The following is a 21,539-nucleotide window of genomic DNA, read 5'->3' on the forward strand; positions in this document are numbered from 1 at the left end:
TGCGGGGCGGGGCGCTGGGGCCGGCAGTGCGCGCGGGAGATAAAACCTGGTGCCGCGAGGCAGCGAGGGTCAGCCGGGTGCCGCTAGCAGGCCGCGGGGGGCGTTGGAGGGGGTGCCCTGCCGCTTTGTTGGTGCCCTGGTGTCGCGTTCCGTAGTCAGCGGACGGCCCATTTGCCTGGGCTGCGCCTCGGGCGCCGGGTCAGAAGCGGGGAGAGCCCCAGGGGGCGGCAGGCGTGGGTTTGGCCGAGGCTCTGCCGGCTCACCCCGAGCTGGCCGGCGTGAAGATGTCCTGGCTGACGAGAGGAGGGAAGTCAAAGGAGAAAGAGGAGCCGGAGAGCCCGGTGCGGCAGGAGGAGCGGGGTGCGCTGGTGCAGGCCATGCTGGAGCACGGGGGAGATCCGTGGGACTACAAGGTGGTGGAGCAGGACCCCACGCTGAAAGCTGCGGAGAAGCAGTGGCTGAATTACGTGTCCGTGTTCCATCCCAAGGGGGAGAAGAAGTGCTCGGCCCTGCAGTGGCTGCTGTTCGACCTGGCGCAGGTCTTGCAGGCGGCGGTGGAGGAGAAGGAGCGGTGCATCCAGAGCCTGCAGAACAGCCTGCAGGTGGCTCGCAAGGAGGTGCTGGCGCTGCGGTGCGACAGCTCGCTGCTCAGGCAGCAGACAGAGCAGCTGCACAAGCTGAGGGAAGAGCTGAGGGAAGAGCTGAGGGCTGAGGCGGCCGAGAACGCCCGGCTGAGAAGGAAAGTGCAGTGCCTGGGCACCCTGCTGTCCCTGGGGAAGGGTTTGGACCAGAGGAAGGTGGCGGCTCTCAGTAAGGCGGACTGGGACCCGGAGGCGTGGGATGGGGACGGCTGGAGTTTTGGGGCGCAGGAGGAGCCGTCGGTGCCAGGGGCGGGTGCTGCGGGCACCAGGAAAGCGAAGCCGGCGGAGGGAGAGACAGGCCAGGGAGCGGGGGATGTGTCTGGGAAAGAGAAGGTTTGGAGGAAAGACAAGGAGGGGTGGCCCGTGTGGGTGAACCGCATTTGGACCTTGGAGCAGTGCGCTCCCTTCACGATCGAGGCGGCGAAGCAGGTGGTGATGGCCATCGGGCTGCCCTGGCCCAAGGTGGGGGCGATCATCAGAGCCCTGCCTGCCGGGGAGACCGTGGGGGGAGAGATCTTAAGGCTGGTGATCAGAAACTTGGGAGAGTATGAGCCTCTCAGAGACAACATGGAGGGGGCACCCTGGAGAGATGTCCAGGAGGCGGCAGCCTACCTGTGTGGGAATGTCTTACTCCGGGTGTTAAAGCAAAGGGAGAAACCGGTGACCCCCGACTTTGACATCTTTGGGGTGAATGTGGAGCAGGGGGATGTGGGGGTGCTGGCCTGCCGTGCCCCTGAGCTGCACAAGGGGTTTTTCATCAGCCTGGGGTCTACTTTAATTGGCCGTCCCCTCAGTGAATGCATGGCTACTTTAGAGAACATGAAGACCCTGATGGGGGCCAAGGGGAAAGGGGTGGCGAAGAAGGACAGAGCGGGGGCAAAGGGAAGGAAGTACATTCCTAGAGGGACAATTTGGAGATACTTAATAAACCAGGGGGTGAATGAAGGAGAGCTAGATAGTCAGCCCACAAGAGTTTTGCTTGCCAAAATGAAGAAAATCCTTCAGGAAAAAGGGTTGAACCATGAGGAGATTTGGGAAAAACTGAAACAGATGAATATATCATCTCCTATCCCAAAGAGAAAGCTGTACCCATCCTTAGGGGACCTTAAAGATTAGGAGTCCCAACCCCTGGTGTCAATGGGGTTAACCTCCATGGCCCTGACCTGGTGTGCAGGGAGAAGGGGCTGTGTGGAGGTACGATGTCTGGTCAAGAGCAGTGGGTGGGAAGTTCCTTTCTTAATTACTATGGGATCAGAGACAACATTGTTAGATTATAAGGGTCACTCCTGTGTATTGAGAGTGGGAAGGGGAAAAGCAGTAGGAACGCAGTTGTGGGTAGGGGAAGATAAACTGGATGGGTGGATAATTCTGGTTAAATGGTGGTGCAAACATTTTGGGAATGAATTTCATGTGTCCATTCAAGGTAGATCTGTCCAAGGGAAAGCTTGTGCTGCTGCCTCAAAGGGAAGTGAGCACAGGAGTCCCCAAGTGAGTGAAGTGCTGGTCTAAAAGTAAAACAGAAACTAGGTAGTAAACTAAGAGTATGAGGTAGTTTTAGCCACAGGCCTCCTCTTCCCAGTACCAAAACACAGAAGGGTCAGAAGGAGGCTCAGGGGGCGCAACAAAAGCTGAATAGATTGGGATTTAAAATCCCTATTTTCACAGTTTCTGTAGAAGTCCAGGGGTGTAGAGTATGTGGATGGTGGAAGCCCCTTGCAACCTTAGGGGGTGGACTAGATGATCTTTAAAGGTCCCTTCCAACCCAAACCGTTCTGTGAATCTTAAATTCATGTTGGGTTATGCCTTTGACCCCTGGGAGTGGGCACTACTTGAGCAGTGGCAAATTGATTATGTGGGACCCTTCAAGAGGTTGAATGAGGTTTGTAGGTGCTTGTATTAACTGACTTCACCTGTAAGAGAACATGACCTAGACAAAAAGATGAAACTAATAAAACGGATATTCAGCTTGGATGCCAATATGGGTCAGCCGCAGAAGTTGCATAGGGTACAAATGGTATCTTTGCAACCAGTACAATAATAGGGGGACACAGCTGTATTGCCTGATGTGCTCTTAATTGTTGGAATGGTGCAGATTTAGTTTTTGGCCACTGAGAATATCCAAAACTAAAATCACACCATCCACAAACCCTGTAGAACTGTATCCATGTTAATCCTGTAAGATGGGAAATTATGAGGCATCAACTATTCTAGAATACATCCGGAGTGTGACCAGTATGTATGTGGGTTGTGCCTCTCTAATGACTGGAAGGTCTCCATCCTTGGAGATACTCAAAAGCTGGCTGGAGACAGTCCTGGACAACCGTCTCTAGGTGACCCTGCTTGAGCAGGGGTTGGACCAGGTGATTTCACTCTAGAGGTCACTCCCAACCTCAACAATTCTGTGATTCATTCTGTGAAAATTGCATCAATTTTTAATTGTATAAAAGGTAAATGGGTAACAAACTTCAGGCTGTTGTTTGATGCAACAGTGATGATAACTACCTGGGACAGCCAAATGTGGTGCCATGTGGTAAAAGCAACTGCCAAGTTAAAAACCAAAAATATAAGGAATGAATTCAGTAGCCTCTCGAGCTCATTTGTTAGGTCTCAAAACAGTTGGTTTAGCTCTCTGTTCTCATGGATGGTACAACAAAAAGATCCCAAGGGGAGTTTCACCAACTGCTGTTGCAAACAGACAACTAAATGAAATATACGTACTGGTTCTGTGCAGTCAGTTGTGGACCCCAGGAGGATGTTGTCACACATTGGTGGAGCAAGTCAATGTGGGAACATAGGTGGTGTTTGGTAACAGTGCAGGCTTTGTATATGTCACCTCACCTGGAATGGGAGAGTGGGAGGATAATGTGACCTCTGTGACTCCAGGAGAAGACTCAAGATGTGGCATTACGTCTGCTGGTGGTGAACATTCATTTGCCTGTTCTCGCAAACAGAATTTGTTCCAGACTGAGGGACTAATGACGTCTGTCTGGGAGCTGAGAGGCCTCGCTGCGATGACGTGTTTGGGCAGTGTGACAGCACACAGAAGGGAGATGAGAAACCAGGGAGCAGACAAGTTGCAAGCCTGAGGACAGCCTTGGCAAGTAAGGAACTGTCGGAACTGGGGACACAAACTGTGGACTGTACATCATTGGTATGACATATCCATGGGTTGGTTTCCAAAAGCTACTGCAATGCAGCACTTAATCCTGAACTTGTTATTAGTTATGACAGAACTTGTGTTGTTCTTTACCCTTCTATATAAGCTTCGCTTGTTTAAAAAGGACAGAATGTGCTCATGTGCCCAGATGTACATCTTAGATGTGTTGTTAGCCTCACAGTTGTGGTGGTTTTCAGCTGGAAGGGACTGAGTTTACAAGCACCCAGGGAGGTCCTGCTGGAGCACACAGCCCCACAGAGCTGAGGTCCCAGCAGTGCTGGCAGATGGTGACAAACAAGTGCCTCTGCTGCTGCTCTGCAGAATGCAAACTGCCAGATAAGGTGCAGGGATCAAGGCTGATGTGGAACAGCTGTGTCTAATCACAGGAGGTAAACTGAACCTGGCAGGACAACCATGGGGGGTCATGGGAAGCCAGCCTGCCAGTAGCACTGCGTGAGGCTGTGACTGCCTGGATAATGGCATCAGAAGTACCACAGCTGGGTATGGCTGTAACAAAACCAGGACCAATATAGGGGAAGTAATCAGGGACAGGCTGTTTATTTGCAGGGAACTGGGATGGAGAGAAGATGGCAAAAAGATGGGCCCTGATGCTGAAGAATGAAGGGTGAGGTATGAAGCCCACCAAAGAGGACCAGACAGGTCCTGCTGATGGTAGGAGTGTGGATGCCTGCATCTGGTGGTAACACTGACCTGCGGACTCAGGCCCTGGGAGGCTGGAAGGCATTGCCTGGGGTAACCCCAGGTCTTGCTCCACCATGTCTCTGGCTGTATGTTGTGGTGTCTGGGGATGAATCTGCACCTTGGGACTTACAAAACTGTCACTGAGGGTTGGCCATGTGTGAGGCTCATTAGATCTGAGATGGAGAGCTCATAACTTCATAGCTGTGCCTTACAGTTTGTGTAAATGTAACTTGATCACTGGTGTGGTACTTAGTTCATTGATTATTTTCTTGTTTTGCTAGTTTCCTCATAGCATGTTGACCAGTCAATAAACACTGTTTCTCGGTTATGTTGTGGGTAACTGGTCTGGGTCACACCTCAGCACAGTTGCAGATCTGTGCTCCATGCTGTGGGAGCGCTGCCTGCCACAAACCTTCTAACAGGCCTGGGCATCCCAGAGAGCACGTGCAGGACAAGGTCTGTCCGCCACATGCTCAGGACGCTGTTCCTGGTCTGCCTGTACACAGAGAGGCCCATGCAGAAATTGCTGATAACCACAGTGAACTATCAAGGCTACTGCAGGTTCCCCAAGTCTTCCCACTCTGCCCCATGTTGAAGAGCAGCACCAAGGGCCTGCCAGGACTGGCATGGTAGATGTGGTTTGGGGTGAGAAGCCCACAGAGTCTCCAGCTGCCTTAGAAGAGCAGCAGCCCCTTGATGCAACAAACAAAACTATGTTAAACTTTTAGAAGAATGAGAGTAAAGATCTACTGAGGTTGGGTCTTACATGATGGGCAAATTGTCTATCCTTGAAATGTTACAAGTGAAGAAATCCATACTAATTTCAGTTGTTTTAAAGCCACAGTTCTTACAAAGGAGTGAAATTAAGCTGTGATATAGACATTCTTCTCTAGTAATATAATCCTGTATTTTCCATAGAGTACCCTAGAAGCAACATGCTCATGCTTTTTGACAAATATTGAATTTTTGTAAGTGAAGGTTAATACGTTATTGTGAGTTCATAAAGAATCTGCCTCTCAAGCATCAATACAATCACAAGAAGAAAGAGAACTGGGTGTATAGTACAAGTCAGTAATTATTTGGGATAGTCCTGTTTTGTGTCATTTTAGTTAATACCAAGTACCACATTGGTGAGTGAAACCAAACCTTTCTGAGGTACGCAGTTACCTTCTCTGAAGAATAGCCTCAGGATCTGGTAGACACCTCCACTTAAAACCAGACATGCCAGGTAAACTATCTGCAGGCAGTAGATGGCACTAAACTATTGCTATTACTTGTATTTTCCAGCTAAATCAGAAGGCAAAATAAAACTACAACACTGAGAATCATCATCTCTGTAGCCAAAAGCATGGACATTTTACCACAGAAAGAATGTCACTGAGCTGGGAAGAAACACAGCCTTCTGAAGCTGAAAGAAGTGTATAACTTTTTTTTTTTCCTCAGTTTTTTTTTTTTTTTAAGTGTTATTAAGTCTGATTCTTTCCACTTTCTCTCATGCATCAGTCTTGGTGCATCAGCACCAAGCACCTTGGATGAGGCAAGTGTGAAGGCAGTAGTGTGCATCTTTTCCCACCCTCAAACACACACCACTGGAGCTTCCCTGTACAGTACTACAGGAACCAACAGTCAGAACATCCAATAAGCAACAGCAAGTGTTTCCTCACCTGGCACTGCAGCTGCCCCAGCACAGCGCTACCCAAGGAGTTGCCACCCCTTTTCCATCTGGGGGTGAGGACAAAGCTAGCCCCATCTTTGCCGCTGTTGCCTCCCCAGAGTGTAGAAATCTCCATTTGTTCCCTCTTGGTGAGCCTGCAGCAGCTGGAAGGCAAGCAGCAAGGGGGGGATAATTAGACACCCCCCAACTGGGACTTACTGGACAGGACTCTGCTGTTCCACATCCCCTTCCATGCTATTGTGGGAATACGCACAGCAGTTCCATTTTTTCACCGGAAGGGTCAGCTTTATATCTCTGGAGTCACTTGTGTCCTAGAGTTGCTGTCTCCTGTGCACATTTCCACAGCCAAGTGAAGGGGCTCAGCACCACACTGAAGCCAGAAGAGCGACCCTTATCCTGCAAATTCTTGAAACCCCCCAAATCTTGCAATAAAATCAATCTCAAAACACAAGTCTAAAAGTAAGGTTTATTTCAGTTTCAGAAAGAAACAGGAAAATACAAACATGAGTATCTTAGTTACACAAGTGACAGCATGTTGTTTCTTTTCCACGTGTAGCTCCTGCTACTGCCTGACACTTCAAATACCAATTTATTTCTCAGTGTCCTTTAGATGTTTTACAATAAACACACAGAAAAAAACAGCTTCCAGTGGAAATCCAGGAAGTATTATCCACCTCAAAAATAATTTTTTTAATTGGGTTCAGTATTTGGTAGAGAAGAGACATTACAAACATGACCTAGGCCAGCAGTACGCACGGAACCGGTGAACACAGCCCTACGGGAGCCGGCAGCTGCCCGCGGTGTGTGCAAACCGAGGCTCTGCCAGTCCCGTGCACAGGAACGCAGCATTTCAAATTTTTCTTCTTCCACTTCAGTGTCTTACCCAGCACTTCTTTGCAGACACAGCTCAAGATGCAACCAGTGGAAACTTTGCCTAATCAAGGGCAACAGGACTGCACAAGCAAAACTTTGCTTCACCCATGTACAATCAAAAAGTATGGACCCTAATTGACAAAGTATACAATCAGTACACTATTCAGCCATTACATTATCTATATGGAATACAGCATGACATATACTTATTTCCACTATGAATGCAGGGTCTGTTTATTGCTTCTTCTTTTAAGTAATGGTCATATTGTTTTTCCTGGCTCAATTTGAAAGGTTAAAAACTCTTTTTGCCACTAATTCAACACCTTTTCCACTTGAAGGGTCTTTAATTCCCATGCAGAGGACAGCACTGTAAGCAGAAGTGACTGTGCCTGATGTTAGGCCAGTGTTTGAGCACTTTGCTGGACTGGGACTAAGGCCATCAGCTCCTTACATGACTGAGCACTGGAGAGAAGTTAAAAGAAATGCAACAACAACAAAAAAGTCCACTTGCCATGCCTAACTCTGGACTCCAAATTCAGGTACTCGTGCTGAGAAGCCAGTCTCCCCGCTTGTGCGGGGCAGGGAAACTCACCCTGTCCTCTCTTAACCGATTACACATGGCAGGTAGAGAAACTAGTCTCCCTACTCCAGCATTACACTCAGATGCCCCTCAGTAGGAGGTATTTACTCCAACTGCCATTCTTGTTCAGAAAAATGTGCTAGGTGGTGAAATTATAATGTACTAGATCTAGGTAACCAGTGTTTGCTCTCAGTAAAAATACTGATTAATAAGGAAAATAAATGCCTTCAACAGAAACGGTGGTTAAAATATTTTATTTTTTTATATCATAGAACATACTGCTGTTTACTTTAAATCACTTTAGAGTAAAGGCACACATTGTTAAAAGTACTTCAAATTTACATCACATGTACAAATGCATAAAACAGATGTACATGTCACCAAAAATATACAATATGGCTTCATAAGGTTGAAGTGGGGCTGGGACAATTCAACATGTATTAAAATTTTACAGGATGCTGTTAACACTGAAAGGATTGACTAGAACAGAAGAGAATTGACCTAAAACACTGATTATGCCACATAAACAGTACAACATATTGAATACACAACAGTCAGCATTCATGTAAGGATTGACAGGATCGTTAGTTCTGCAAATTCACCAGGCTCTCCAGTGCCACTGAGTAAACAGTGCACGTGTGTGTGATCTGCCAGTTTGCAATAGGGGGAAGATAAACTGCAAATTCTCCATCTACAAACAGGCTCCTTGAAGAATCTGCTGATATGCTTTGTCAAAAAAGACTGAAAAAATAGACTTAAGGTATTAACTGGAAAGAATAACTGACTAATAGACAGACAACTTACACGGTAATCACTTTTGGCTAAAAAACACAAAACAGTAAGTCTGCAAGAATGCTCCATGACAATCATTTAGCATTAGTCCCACCCAAGTTTAAGGCTCATATCTAAAATTTACCTTAGATTTGTCTTCCTTTGTGTAAAATTACCTGAGCACAGATATCAAACATCTACGGAGCTTTTAAAATATCTGCAGGTACCTTAAAAATCTGTAGACAACTTAAAGCAAAACTTCAATATATTGAACTCTACCAGCTAAAAATTCTCAAAAAAAGCCCAACCAACAAAACAATCTTTTGGTATGTCAGTAAAGCCAGAAGAATGAGCTTAAGCTTTTGCTCTCATCCTTTAAAAATATACATAAAATGTAATAGAATTATTCAAATAGGACTGCTTAGTTGTAAACAACATGTTAAACCTTTACAAAAAAATCAGGAATCAAAATTCAGGCAGTCACTCTAGTCTTCTATAAATTGTTTACAAATGCTGCTTTTCCTCTCGCTAGAGATGGCTGGTGGTTTCCTAAGCACTGATAAATGGAAAATAAAAGGACCCGCCTCCACTGTATTCTGTATTACCAGTTACACTTTGTGTCCAAGAAGTGTGAATTGCTGCCACTCATTTGCTGAAGTTTATTCCCTGCACAACTGTAAGGCCCAGATCCAGAAAAGCACCTAGCATCATCTTAAGAGCTCTGCAGGATCAGGTTAGATTTAAAAGGTTTAGATAAACGTGCACTTAAATGATTTGCTGCACCAGGATTCACAAAACTTCCAAAGTGCGAGGCCTTTGCACCAGGTTGCGCGGACACACCAGCTCCCAGCAAAGTCAATGCCATCACCGAGAGGAGCAGTAGACCCTTAATTTCATTTAAAAAGCTTGAAAAAGACAACACTGCACATAAGATACATGTACACACTTTCAGCAAACAATAGACCGTATGGGACCATTTCCAACACAAGGCTTCGGAAATATACCCCACTAAAAGCAGTTTGTTGATTTTGTCGAACCAACTGAAAACAGAGAAACACAAAACACAGCATTTCCTCCTCCTGCCTCACACACTGGTTCCTATCTTTCATTCTCAAAAGTAATTAATACAGATAAAAACTTCATTTTAAGCAATGAGCAATTGTGTATGAGCTTGAGGACCAAATGGGACTCTCCCATTCAAATACATCAGGTTAAAACTTTGATATGACAATTTCCATTATTTGTATTGTTGAACTGGGACTAGCTGATGGCAGAGGGCACTTTACAATCATTGACAATCCTGTATAAAGGGTACAAAAACTTCCTATGAAATATGAACCTAGGATTTAAAAAAAAAATGAACAGATCAATGATGGATGGCTGTCTTGGATAATTAAGAAAGAAAAGTCCCAGCAGTTTCAAGTACCCATAATCATATGTATAAATAGCAGATAACTCAAATAAAATGCTACAGCTAGTTTGAGGAACTAAATTGAACACTGCTTTTCTATTAAATAGATTGAACTATTCATCCACTGAGAAATTACATTGATAAATAAAATATTTTCCTGTATCAAAAATGAGGGGCAGGTACTATCAATTCCAAACTTCTTGTCCCAGTAATGAAAGGTCCGAGAAACAAAAGTAAGTTGTACAGTAGTTGTAGTCTCTTACATTTACAATACTGAATCCAGCAGGATTTGGCTAAATAGTACATTTTAAATAAGCTAATCTAAAGGAACAGAGTGTCCTGTAAACATCTGAAACAAACCACATTGCATTCTGATGGTGTGGCTATACTTTCTCTACGCAGGAGAAAGACAACTCAACTGGTGGTGGTAACTAGGGATGCGATCTAAAGGCAACATTCCTGTTCTTCAGTAAGGCTTGTACAAAATTTGAGCAGTGTACGTATGACAGCCTGTACAATTCTGAAATTTTTTTGAAAGCTCTTAGGTTTAAAAAAAGCCTAAATGTTTTAAGTATAAAACACACATTGAGAAGATGTCCTTCTAAATTATTTGTAAAAGTGTCTGGCACCAGAAACAACCACTAGGTATTATACCTACGGAAAAAAAGCAAAGAATCACTCAAGACAAATGTCCCTGAACTTCAGAGCATATGCAGCCAATTAGGTTACTTTGTGTTGTTCTGTTCCTCTGGAAAAGAAGTCATGAAGATACACTCTTCAAGCTGTCTGTACTAAATCATCAGTAATATATATTATATATATATAGTATGCATATATATAATATATATGTATTTGCGTACATATTTCTTTTACCTCAATCTGGAATCATGTGGTTTCATGCAACACTTACCAGGAATCAAATCTATTATTCATCAGATCATAGCTGGTGTAACTTCAGTATCAAATGTTTTATCGTACAGCAATTCAATTTTGCTCAGCATCAACCACCTCCAACTAGAATCCTCACCTCACTCTTTGTTCAGTCCAGTTCACATTTGTTGCCTCTCTCACCCTTTTTCAGCCACCTTCTTCACATCGTGCCTCCACTCGATGTTAATGCTGAGACCTTATTTCTGTCAGCTTCTGAAGATAACTCTGTGCTGCTGGCATCGAGAGAATAAGCTGAACTGTCCTTTGACCTATTCGGTAGCAGCCATATCCCACCAGTCCAAAAACTGTCGCTTTTATGACAAATTTGAAAATCTTACTTGAAGCTGATGGAGGAGGCACACTGAAGCAAAAGATACAAAGCAACATTAACACCTGCATAGCTGAAGAGAGGCATTTTCCAATCAAAACAAGGTTTTTTTTCTCCCCTTAGCCCTCAGAGTGCAAGAGACTCTCAGGTAGACGTGTCATGAACGAACAACTTATTCTTTCATGTTCAAGGGCTATATCCAAATTAAACAGTAACAACAACAATAATAAATAATAATAAAGCTTTTTCCACTTATGTACAATGCCACTCTTAATGGCTATGGACCCTGACTTGCCCTGCTGAAATAGCAGAGACAGCATCAAGGCTTCTTGAATAACATTACAAGTTAACACTGTTTGTCAAACTGGTTACAATATTCCTACACACATCTCTGCACAGAGACAAAAGTCAGAAGAAACACAGGACACAGACCAAGTCCAACACCTGTACGGTCAACTCGCTGTCATTCAGGGCAATGGAGGAAAACAGAGCTTGAGTATTCTGGGTAATGTGTGTCAGGACCTGGCCAGGTCTGTGTGGCCAGAAGGGGTAAGTCTGGAGCCAGGCTGGCCCCTGCACGGATTCGGGGCTGTTTCTGCAGGCACCCCCCTGGATGCCAGGCAGGCTCACCAGCCCGGCCACAGCTCCCAGCACAGGCGTGTGAAGCCAAGCCCCTGCAGTGCTCCGGGCCTCTGGAGCTCCACTGAGGACAGAGCGGACAGACCAGAGAGACTTCACGTGAAGCTCTCTCTGTTCTGGCAGGTACTGCTGGCTTTGAGATCTTCACAGAGCCACCTGGAAGTCTCTGCAGTGGCCACCTGGAACTAGGAGGTCAGAGGACAACAGGCACACAAGTTCTGCCCCTGCCATCAAGCAGTCTTATTAACTTAGTGTACCAAGCAAAGAATATTGGCTACAAACAAAAGCTGGCTTTGGAAGCGCAGCCACACGCACACTTAGCCCTGCACCTTCACCGACAGGTTCAGCACCACCACATGCCCACACTGCAGCTCAGTCTTGTCTCAGGGGACCAACAGGTCTCTGCAGGTCCTTTCAAAGAAGCCACAAGTTCTCATTTATTTGTATCTAGAAAATGTTTCTAATGTATTCCAAAGAAATCAGTTGCAGTAGTGCAGAAACATGGTGGGCACACTCAAACCACGTGAGATGCGCTGAGATTTGGATACAACTAAACTGAGTTTAGATCCAATGTGCTCAAATTAGGGCAAAGTTATTACTGACAAGATTTTGCATATTAAGGGAATATACAGGAAGAGTTTTAAAAAAGCATACACATAGAACAAAGGAGGGGGTAAAGGCATCCTTTTACGTGCTTCTTTATCTATTCTTTCTTAAGTTCAGTTCCTCAACACAATTGTAAAGCCTAACTAAATACCTGTAAAAGTCTTAAAAACTTTTCACTTTAGAGAGGTGACAATCACTACCACACACCCCCCCCATAAAGCTGCTCTGCAACTGCAGTGCAACAGCACGAGGAGTGAAAAAGTTTAATGAGAAATGAGCCTCAAAGACAGTCATGTTGTCAAACAACATAATTTGCTTCATATTATTTTAGAAAGTCAAGTTAATGGAATATTAGTGTCCAATGAAAAATACTGGTAACCATTCAATTTAGTTATGGTATTGGCACAATAAAGACAATCAAGTCAAAGAGCCTAAACTTTGATGGAAAATATCCTCTGTGTAAACTTGAAGACACATAGTCGGGCTTTTGGCTCCTCAGGTCTGTAATGTCAATGATACAACCAACATTAACTATACAATAAGGATTTGGGCAACCTCATTTTACAGGTTATTTGCAAGGGTGGAGAGGAATATGGGCATCTAGTTTGCGACTTCAGGCAAGGCTTAGCCTTGAAAAACTTATAATTGGCTAGGCAGGGCTCACGTACATTGCGTTCTTGGATCCAGACACCAAAAGTCTCTCTAAATCATATTTTAGATGCCTAACTATACTGTTTAGGTAAGGCACAGTCTTTTCTGTTTTTCAGAGCCTTTGAAGAGATGGTTGAGGCGCTTACACAAACACAGTAAATGGATGTGATAACCTAAGTGCCCACATTAGAAAGGCTCTGTTATCCTAAAACACTGCAGTCCAGTACTATAATCCCTCCTAAGTTTCTAAAGTCCTCAACTTTGTGGTTGTATGGGACACACAGTCTGAACATATTGGTTCTTCAATTCCTTCTTTTATAAAGCACATACATGTGTAATAATTTAATAGACACTTTGGAGTAAGAGTTCACCAAATACATGGCTTAAATTAGCCCACATTTATTTATATACATTAAAACATGTTATTCCTTATGTATATATACGTACATGGTTAAAAATAGGCTATGAGCAACTGTGATAGTAAGCTTGCCAGAGCCAGCAGTGTCCTGACATAAGCTTCAAATCCAACAGTTTAGATTTACCTAAGCAAGACTAGAAGCCTGGTTTTGTTTTCATCATCTTCCATAGCCCTTGTTTGACTTCTCATTTTAAAAGCCTTAAATGTGGATGAAAGAACTTTCTTTCTAGACAAGGGCATCTTCTCATCTCTACCTCCCTTGATATCCAACCATTTACTTTTTTCCTTTGATGTTTTCTTTTCCTTTGCTGCAAGCACCATCTGCAAACACTGCAGAGCAAGTCAGTGAGCTGACAGTGCAGGGATGACATGAGCAAAGTTTCTTCAAGTTGTGACAAACAACAACAACAACAACAAAAAAAAAACCAAAAAAAACCAGAAAAACAAATCCAAACCAACCAATTATTGCTGTCTTTTAGCAAGAGAAGTTGTTACATGAACACAGAGGACAAGATGACTGTTACCTCATTATTTCCTGGATGTTTAAGTCTGAGTTCCAGTTCTTTTCAATTCCAGGTACATGACCCATTCCCACAACACCAACTACAACAGCTGGGATACATTTTCTAGGTTCAGCTGAGAAAGAGAGATGTAGAGAAAGGAACACATCAGTAAAAGAACTAATTTCAAGCTATAAGTAAATAATGTGTGAGATTACATAATTTTCCAAGAGACAGAGAAGACACTTTTACTACTAGATATTAAAACTCTGTTACATACTAACAGTTAAGACTCATCTCACAACTTCTTATGTTGACAGTATGGAAAAAAAATATATAAATCAAACAACAAACCAGCATGGTTTCTGGATTTTCAGGAAACATTTTAGTAAACAGACCTGGCCAGGGCTCATATTTCAGCCTCTGGGTGAGGGGCTCAGCAGATGCAAGCTACATTTATTTATTTCCTTCCCTGTGTGGGCCATGTTTCTGTACTACTTATCAGGAACAGCCCTGGTCTTGGCTGTCTCCACCACTTCGGACAATAGCAGCTGGCACACATTCAAATTGTGATGAAAGCTGGGCTAACAAGCAGAATGAACAATCAGGAACAGCACTCGAGACCACACTTGCCCCTGTTCAGTCTCCTGCTACAGACCTGGCCTCAGCAAGGACCAGCAAACCCACCATTCATGTGCAGCAGCTGGCCAGGCACCACTGCCCACTGCAACACGTGTCAGCTCTCACCCCCACCTCCCAGCTACCGTCCAAATTCCACTGCACCCCATGGAAGTTAAAATGTTGTTCCTGAAAGTCTGGGGATTATCTCTTCCCTCAATGAAAAAAGTGGCACCACAACACAGCAAAAATAATCAACACAAAACTTTCTAAGTAAAAGTAATCAGGCTGCTTTCATAAATACAATACATACATAAATACATACATAAATGTGAATAAATTCCACTGTTTTGCTTTAAATATCCATTCCCAATTTTTCCAGAAATAAGTAAAAAAAAAAAAATTGGAAAAGCAGCCCCCCCCCCCCCCAATCCAAATGAAACAAAACTGTATGGAAAACACTAGAGCTATTATACACATTTTCAAAAGTGTTTCTTTGGCCTTGCCTTTTCTCTCTGTTCTCTAGGGTTGCTCTAAATCAGAGCTGCAACTCCAGAGGCAGAGCACAGCACCTCAGCAGAACAGGCTGCCCACAGCACATCACATCTGCTCCAACCTGCATCCCGTGTCCCTCTCTGCTCTGGGCAGGATTTAAATATGACACCCATAAAGTTTAAATCCCTGCCTGAAACTTAGTCCTGGAAGAAACTTTTATCCCTCTCTCTGAATATTTTGTGTGGAGTAAAGACAGAATGAAAAACTGAGTGGTAAAGTTTCATTTACAAGTTCTTCGGAAGAGTTCAGCCAGGTAAATAGTCAGATGAAGGTGAGAAACAAATCAGACCTAGTTTAGGATTATATCAGACCAAAAGTATATTTGAGTCCTGCAAACAGTATGCAGGAATTTCCCCTTTTGTGTCCCTGCAACAGCATATGATTTGGAGAATGGTGATGATGCCCAATTTCTGTTCATTTGAATGGCAGGATTTTGTGTTTTGCTATAAACTTAAGTGTATAATCTGCCCTTTTTTTTTTTCTTTTTGCCTTTTCTGAGCCTGAATGCAGAGAACAGATTGTATGTATATAATATAAATGCACAGCTTCTAAACAAAACTCTGGTTTTGTCTCTGGTATTGTCTCTTGTTAACTAAAAGACTGAGACCCATGACTATCAGTAAGTTTTAGTCCTGCTCATTCTTGTCTTTTATGGTCTCATCTTCTATTTTAAGTCCTCCACAAGTTTCATAGCCCTTCCAGTTTCATAGGCATTCACTAAACCAGTGATCCAGAGACTGAGCTTTTAAGAAGGTAAATTTAAAGGGAAAAAAACCACAAAAGAGCAGAGGCATTGCTAAACAATTCCTCTTGTCTCATGACCCAGCCAGGACCAACAATAAAACTAAATTTCAGCACACTCTTTGGACAACATCACTGAATGCATCTGTGTCTCGTTCAGCCACGTCAACTGAGCCAACAGGAAATACTGTGTGTTTGAACAAAGTTCATGAAGGCAGGATTGAGGTAGTACTGGGCAAGGGAGATAGAAGAACATGAGTGTGATCCCCTTGCTAATTTTTCAATCACAAGGCAGTGCCAGAGGTCTGCACTAAAGTGATTACAAACAGTATCTTCAGACAGAATATAAGATAACCTCAGAATACTTACGTATAGTAAGGGCACACAGATCACATACAGCAGCAAAATGCTTCCAAAGGCTAGAAATGCAATTATTCTGTATGCTTACACCTTGCTGAAATGTGCAGAGTAACACGTTTCAAGCAAGAAATGTGTTCCTGAGCAGCTAGCGATGACAACGAGCTTGGTGAGGTAACAAGGTGGAAGCGTGACAAGCAACGTAAGCCTGGACTGCCCCGTGCTGTGCTGTAACACCAGATGCCCTCCTTTTGAAAAAGCTGTCATGGTAATTAGTATTTTCCAGTTTTAAACAGTACAATGAGAAAGGAATCATAATTTGGAGCCTGCTGCTCTATGAAAAATCTTTACTTCTATAGGTGGTTGCAACAGAAGAGTAATATCCCTTTTTAATTTTTTAAGCACTGCAATCTTACGTGACGTGGCACACAAACAGAACAGAACATCCAGATTTCCTGAGAAGAACCAAAATGTGGACTACTACACAAAGAACACCTTGCTGGTTATAATTATCTACTTTAAAACAATTACTTTCTGAAGCTCGAGGTAGTTCTATCTGCTTTGCTGCTTGCTTCAGCATGTAGGTCAAGTAAATATCCCGTTCCGAGACGATTGTTCGATGAAGATCAGGAAATTCTCCAATCATTTCTGCCATCATCTGTTCCAGTAAATCCTTCTGTTTGCATTTCTCCACATCATCTTTACTGAAAGAAAGGTTTAGTTTTCTCAGTATCTGTTATGCTTTTAAAGCCCAATATAGACAAACCAAGGAATAAAAACAATTCAGTATTATACACATTATTCACATTAACCCACACTCTACAGTTCTTCTTCCCCAGTTCTCTTCAAAAGCAAAACAAACTCCCTAAACCTGTAGAACTGGATACCCAACAATGCCTCTGCAGGGAGGGAAAGGGAAAGAAGAAAGGTTGCTTGTCTTTAAGCAGGGCAACTGGATTTTTACCCTTCCCGGTTTGAAAGCTGACAACTCAGCTGAGCAGAAGCACTGGGGCTTCAAAGGAAACAGTTATCATGGTGCCCCACTTTCAGTCTATATTTACAAGCTTAGAAGACACAACACAGAGCGCTCCTGAGAAAGCAGATCTGATCATTGAACACACAGAGGCTCTATTTAAGGAACAAAAAAAGCACAACGTAAGGTGCAGCCTGAGGGGATGGAAAGAGTTCTGCAGGTTCCTAGTGTCAACCACAGGTCTTCAGCAGGGAAGTCAAAGTTATTTATCAATTCCCTCAACAGAAGAATAGGAAAAGGGCCGGAAATAAACCTGTCACAGCTTCCATATTTTTCATAAGTGCTGTTAATCTTTTGTTTGCACTCACAGCTGTGGTACAGTCATAGTTTGTGTCAACAGAATCATTTGGTTTTGCATCACTACCTACTGAAGAATGATGCCAAGCATGCTTTCTTTAATTTCCAAGATCAAAAGGACATTACAAATGTCAACAGGGACAACCAGAGGGAGAAATGCATTGTTAGCTTTCGACAGATCACAGAAAAACTATCAGACTGATGCAAATGTGATGCTGAACTATTACTCCATTTTCTGTAGAATCTCATGTTGATGGATGGGTGCACAATGCCTCCCTCCTCCCAACAACTTCCCAATTATAAACACCTTTCCTTTTCAACCCCATCTCACATTATTAAAACAAACACACACCACACAAAAAAACCCAAAACCCACAAAACCCAATGCAGCAGATCAGTTGTACAACTGAGATGTTATATCCAAGCTTCAGTGGGAAGCTAGTGTGCATATGCCATAATTATCTTAATATTTCAACTGAAAACCAAAATGTTTTTAGGATGGATAAAAGAATGAGAGAAGTTGCAAAGAAAGATATCCTCAAAAGCCTGCAAACAGCTTCATGCTGATATTAGACTAGTAAGTAAGAAAACTTGGTTTGTGCATGAACTGTAGTTAATGGATTTAAAGAGGGTCAAACTCATTTTACAGACGACCGTAACAGCAAGTATTTACAGGAAAGGACAACTGAGTAAATACTAAAACTGGAAACTGGAAGGTTTGATTGACCATACTACAGGCTGAGGCTTGGCCCAGTTTTAAAAGCCTGGAAAAAAACACCACGGATCACTTCATGAGCTGCGCAGAGCTCTGGTCACAGGGTTTGAGAGGAACTGAGATTCAGGGATCACGTGCACAGGGAACACATTTCTGGGAAGCTCCCAGTACTGCGAGCCGGGTAGGAGCAGACGGAACTTAGGAGGACAGCAGTGCACGTGTTCTCACCCAGTTCAAGCAAGTTATCGCACATCTGCTCCTGGGAAGAGAAAGCAGATTTGGCACAGGGATATCTCTGAAGGCCAGGGGAAACCAAACTGAGCAAGAGAATAGCTGGCTGAGAAATATTGCTGTAAGCCAAAAGCTCCTAACAATGACCCTTTATAAAGGGAATAATCATTAAGAGTCCACATGTTGCTCACAGACTTCAGACATTTTCCCTTGTTTCAAAAATCTGCTCCGACAGCAAATTCAGTTCTCAAGCTGCCCAGATCCAGATGTGACAGGGCAGCAGGCCCAAGTCCTTTGGAAATCTTAAGGAGGTATAAATTAGCTTACTGAGGCCCTACTCTCTTCTACTTACAATATCCACACACAGTAGTGGGAAACATTTTATTTTTATGCAGAAAATAAAAAAATAGTTTTTAAAAAGTCTTTGCTTAGGAATTCTAGGAATTCTGCAGCACCAAATCTTTCACTTCACCCGGAAGTAATATATGAAATGACAAAGAAAGAGCTGGAACAAGATCAGAAAGCCACCTGTCTTTTCAAAAATATGGATTATAGCTAGATAGTTTGTATTTTAATCCTTCTCACTAACTTGAAGTTTCACTCATACTAAAATCAAACTGAAGAACTGAACAATTCTCCCCAATAGACATATGGGATACTCATTCATACCTGATTGGGTCAGATAAGAAGCAAAGGCCCCAGGCAAGCTTGACTTTTTGCCAGAAAGAAAGTGCAGCAATTGCCCTCTTAAATGTAACAGGGATGGGTCGGTCTCCAAGATGGAATTTACAGAAAGGTACTTTACTGGCCTGAAAGACACAAATCAGTAGTCAGCATTTCATACTGCAGCACAGTACATCCTTATTAAGAGAATGTTTGCATTATTGTGTTATACAAGGTGTCTTAGAGTGTCATACTTCAATATGAAAAAAGTATTTTGGCTTTACAGTAAATAAAATTTCTAAAATACTACTGTGTAAAGAAATACATCAGCTACAAGATGCAGTAGGTATTATAGTAAAAACATTAAGTAGCAATGTCACCCTCTTTAGGTTACTTTTACCTAAGCAGAAACCTTTTGCTATTATTTACAGTGAACAGATGGAGCTCAATATCTGAGTCTGAATACAGTCTAAGGTGAAACAACTGTGGTCACTTTGTTTTTGCCTAGGACTTGTCCAGATTACTAACCTATCAATTTGTCATGGTAAAATATATTAAAGAAGGAGTTTATGAAACAATAACCGATGCCAGATAGCACATGACAAGGTGAGGTGAGACTTTGCTGTAGCTTAGACTGACAAATTTTAGTACAGTATGGAAATTCTAGAAAATTCTTTCCTATGCATACCTGTTTAAAAATGTCAAACAGCCACTTTATAGCAGGACAGAGCTTATATGTATGTGTGTATATATATATATATATATATATGTATTTCCCACTTAGCACAGGAAACAAAACATTTCACTCTGGTCTGGAAGGCTCAGGAAAATAAGCCTTGAAACATGTTTTGTTGTTGTTGGATTTAAATTAAGGGTAAATACATCAAATTATTCCAGATTCTTTAACAGCTATGTTATCTCAGATTTCCTTACTAGTACCTTACTTACATAAAAATAGCAAGATACATTCTACAAGGTGGATACATGCCGTGAAAATAGTGTCTCAGTATTCTCAGCCCCAAATGAGTAGCTGTGATACACAGTAGAAGTCCAGCTACTGTTTACTTCCCAGTATCACAGTTGGCAGTAGTACAAAACAGAATGTTAGAAGACCAGACAGGACTAACAGACCAGTCAGATATTTCACTTTCCCAAACAATCCTTCTAGATGTATGTGCTAGATCTCATTTACGCTTTAGAGTTGTTTTTCACATTCTGAAACCTTGACACCATCAACAGCAGGGCTGGGATCCATATCCAGAATTCAAACCCAGTTATTTAAAAGGAACAAAATAAATGATTAATGATATGAAAACAAACTCCATGAGAAATATCATCAGGAAAAACTCTTATTATTCGAAGCCTTTTTGGAGTTGCTTTCATGCCACTTAAGGCTACAAACGTCTGTATTTTGGAGTACACTTTGGAGCCAAAGATGATTCTTACTACTTAACAGGCTTCAGCACAAGTATGTCCACAGTGCTCTTTTCTAGCAACCAACAACTGGTTTTATTTATTTCAACTCTGGGAGCAAAAGGCCAGTAATTCGACCTGAGAAAAAAACATTTCAAGTTCACACCTCTTTGAAAGCCTCCCTGAATTCTCCTCCGGGGGCCATTCCCAGCTGTTCTGTGATGTGAGCAGAAACCTTCAGAAGCAGCATTTGCATCAATCCAGACATGACTCCACTCTGGTGGAAAGGGGAGAAAAACATTAAAAGGAAAGAAAAATCAACAAGCTGTGTGGATTTCTCTGAAGAATGCACTGTTCACAGTCATTGAAAAACCATTAATTATCTGAGTGAAGAACCAGCACTAAAAGCTACCTTTTGGAAGTCAATTCACTGATCAATATAGCTCTTATTTCAGTTTTTATCAGTGGTAAAGCAGCTTTTCACGTCAGTGTGCAGCTCAAGTATTCTCCCTTTCAACAAAAATGTATGGCAGAGTTAAGAAAAGGAGATCAGTCAGACTTTCATCAGTCTGTATTTACTGGAATAAATAAATATTGCCGGAATAAAGTGTTTGAATAACCAAATAGTAAACCACCTCACACTGTGCATTTACTTTCTCCTGATCTATCTAGTTACAAAAAAAGGGACCACAGGAGTACACTCCATTGAACATACAGTGAATGCCACATTATAGAGATAGTGAAAGGGAAATAGCTAGTGATCTAATCATAAACACTTTCACAATCCTGGGAAACATGAGGCTGAGCACTGATTAGGTTAACAGCCACGGAAGCACAGGGAATCCAGCGTTGTGCAAGAAATTGCTCTGTATGACTTCAGCACACAAGACCTTAGAAGACCTCACAGCCCTGAGTATGACTTACTCCCACAAGCAGACTAAAGGCCCCTCCTCACATAGTCTGCTAGTTTTTATCAGTGGCTGAGTGTCACCTGTCTCCAGGCATAACCTGTACCTTGGTTATGCATCTCCTCC

General features: G+C 42.9%; 2 protein-coding genes across 8 annotated transcripts in view; one reads left to right on the forward strand and one right to left on the reverse strand.

The window, feature by feature from the left end:
• Window positions 1–29: 29 nt before the first annotated feature.
• LOC136105879 (uncharacterized) lies at window positions 30–7,814 on the forward strand. The gene is made up of 2 exons (XM_065845787.2): window positions 30–3,742; window positions 5,788–7,814. Exon 1 carries the CDS (start codon window positions 285–287, stop codon window positions 1,755–1,757), a length of 1,473 nt encoding a protein of 490 aa, XP_065701859.2. The 5' UTR covers window positions 30–284; the 3' UTR covers window positions 1,758–3,742; window positions 5,788–7,814.
• A 49-nt stretch (window positions 7,815–7,863) lies between these two features.
• TRABD (TraB domain containing) overlaps window positions 7,864–21,539 on the reverse strand; it is a 35,963-nt gene continuing 22,287 nt past the window's right edge. For all 7 annotated transcript variants that reach the window (XM_071803392.1, XM_071803395.1, XM_071803390.1 and 4 more), the window contains 5 exons: window positions 20,672–20,782; window positions 19,099–19,238; window positions 16,685–16,857; window positions 13,907–14,018; window positions 7,864–11,101 (listed from right to left, as the gene is read on the reverse strand). In XM_071803392.1, coding sequence (XP_071659493.1) covers window positions 10,924–11,101; window positions 13,907–14,018; window positions 16,685–16,857; window positions 19,099–19,238; window positions 20,672–20,782 — 714 coding nt within the window. In that variant the 3' untranslated portion in view covers window positions 7,864–10,923. The remainder of the gene's footprint in view (window positions 11,102–13,906; window positions 14,019–16,684; window positions 16,858–19,098; window positions 19,239–20,671; window positions 20,783–21,539) is intronic.

Source organism: Patagioenas fasciata, chromosome 1 (assembly GCF_037038585.1).
Source record: "Patagioenas fasciata isolate bPatFas1 chromosome 1, bPatFas1.hap1, whole genome shotgun sequence".
NCBI classification, from domain to species: Eukaryota; Metazoa; Chordata; class Aves; order Columbiformes; family Columbidae; genus Patagioenas; species Patagioenas fasciata.

Coding starts and splice junctions, on each gene's coding strand:
- LOC136105879 (XM_065845787.2), top strand. CDS start 285: ATGTCCTGGCTGACGAGAGGAGGGAAGTCAAAGGAGAAAGAGGAGCCG.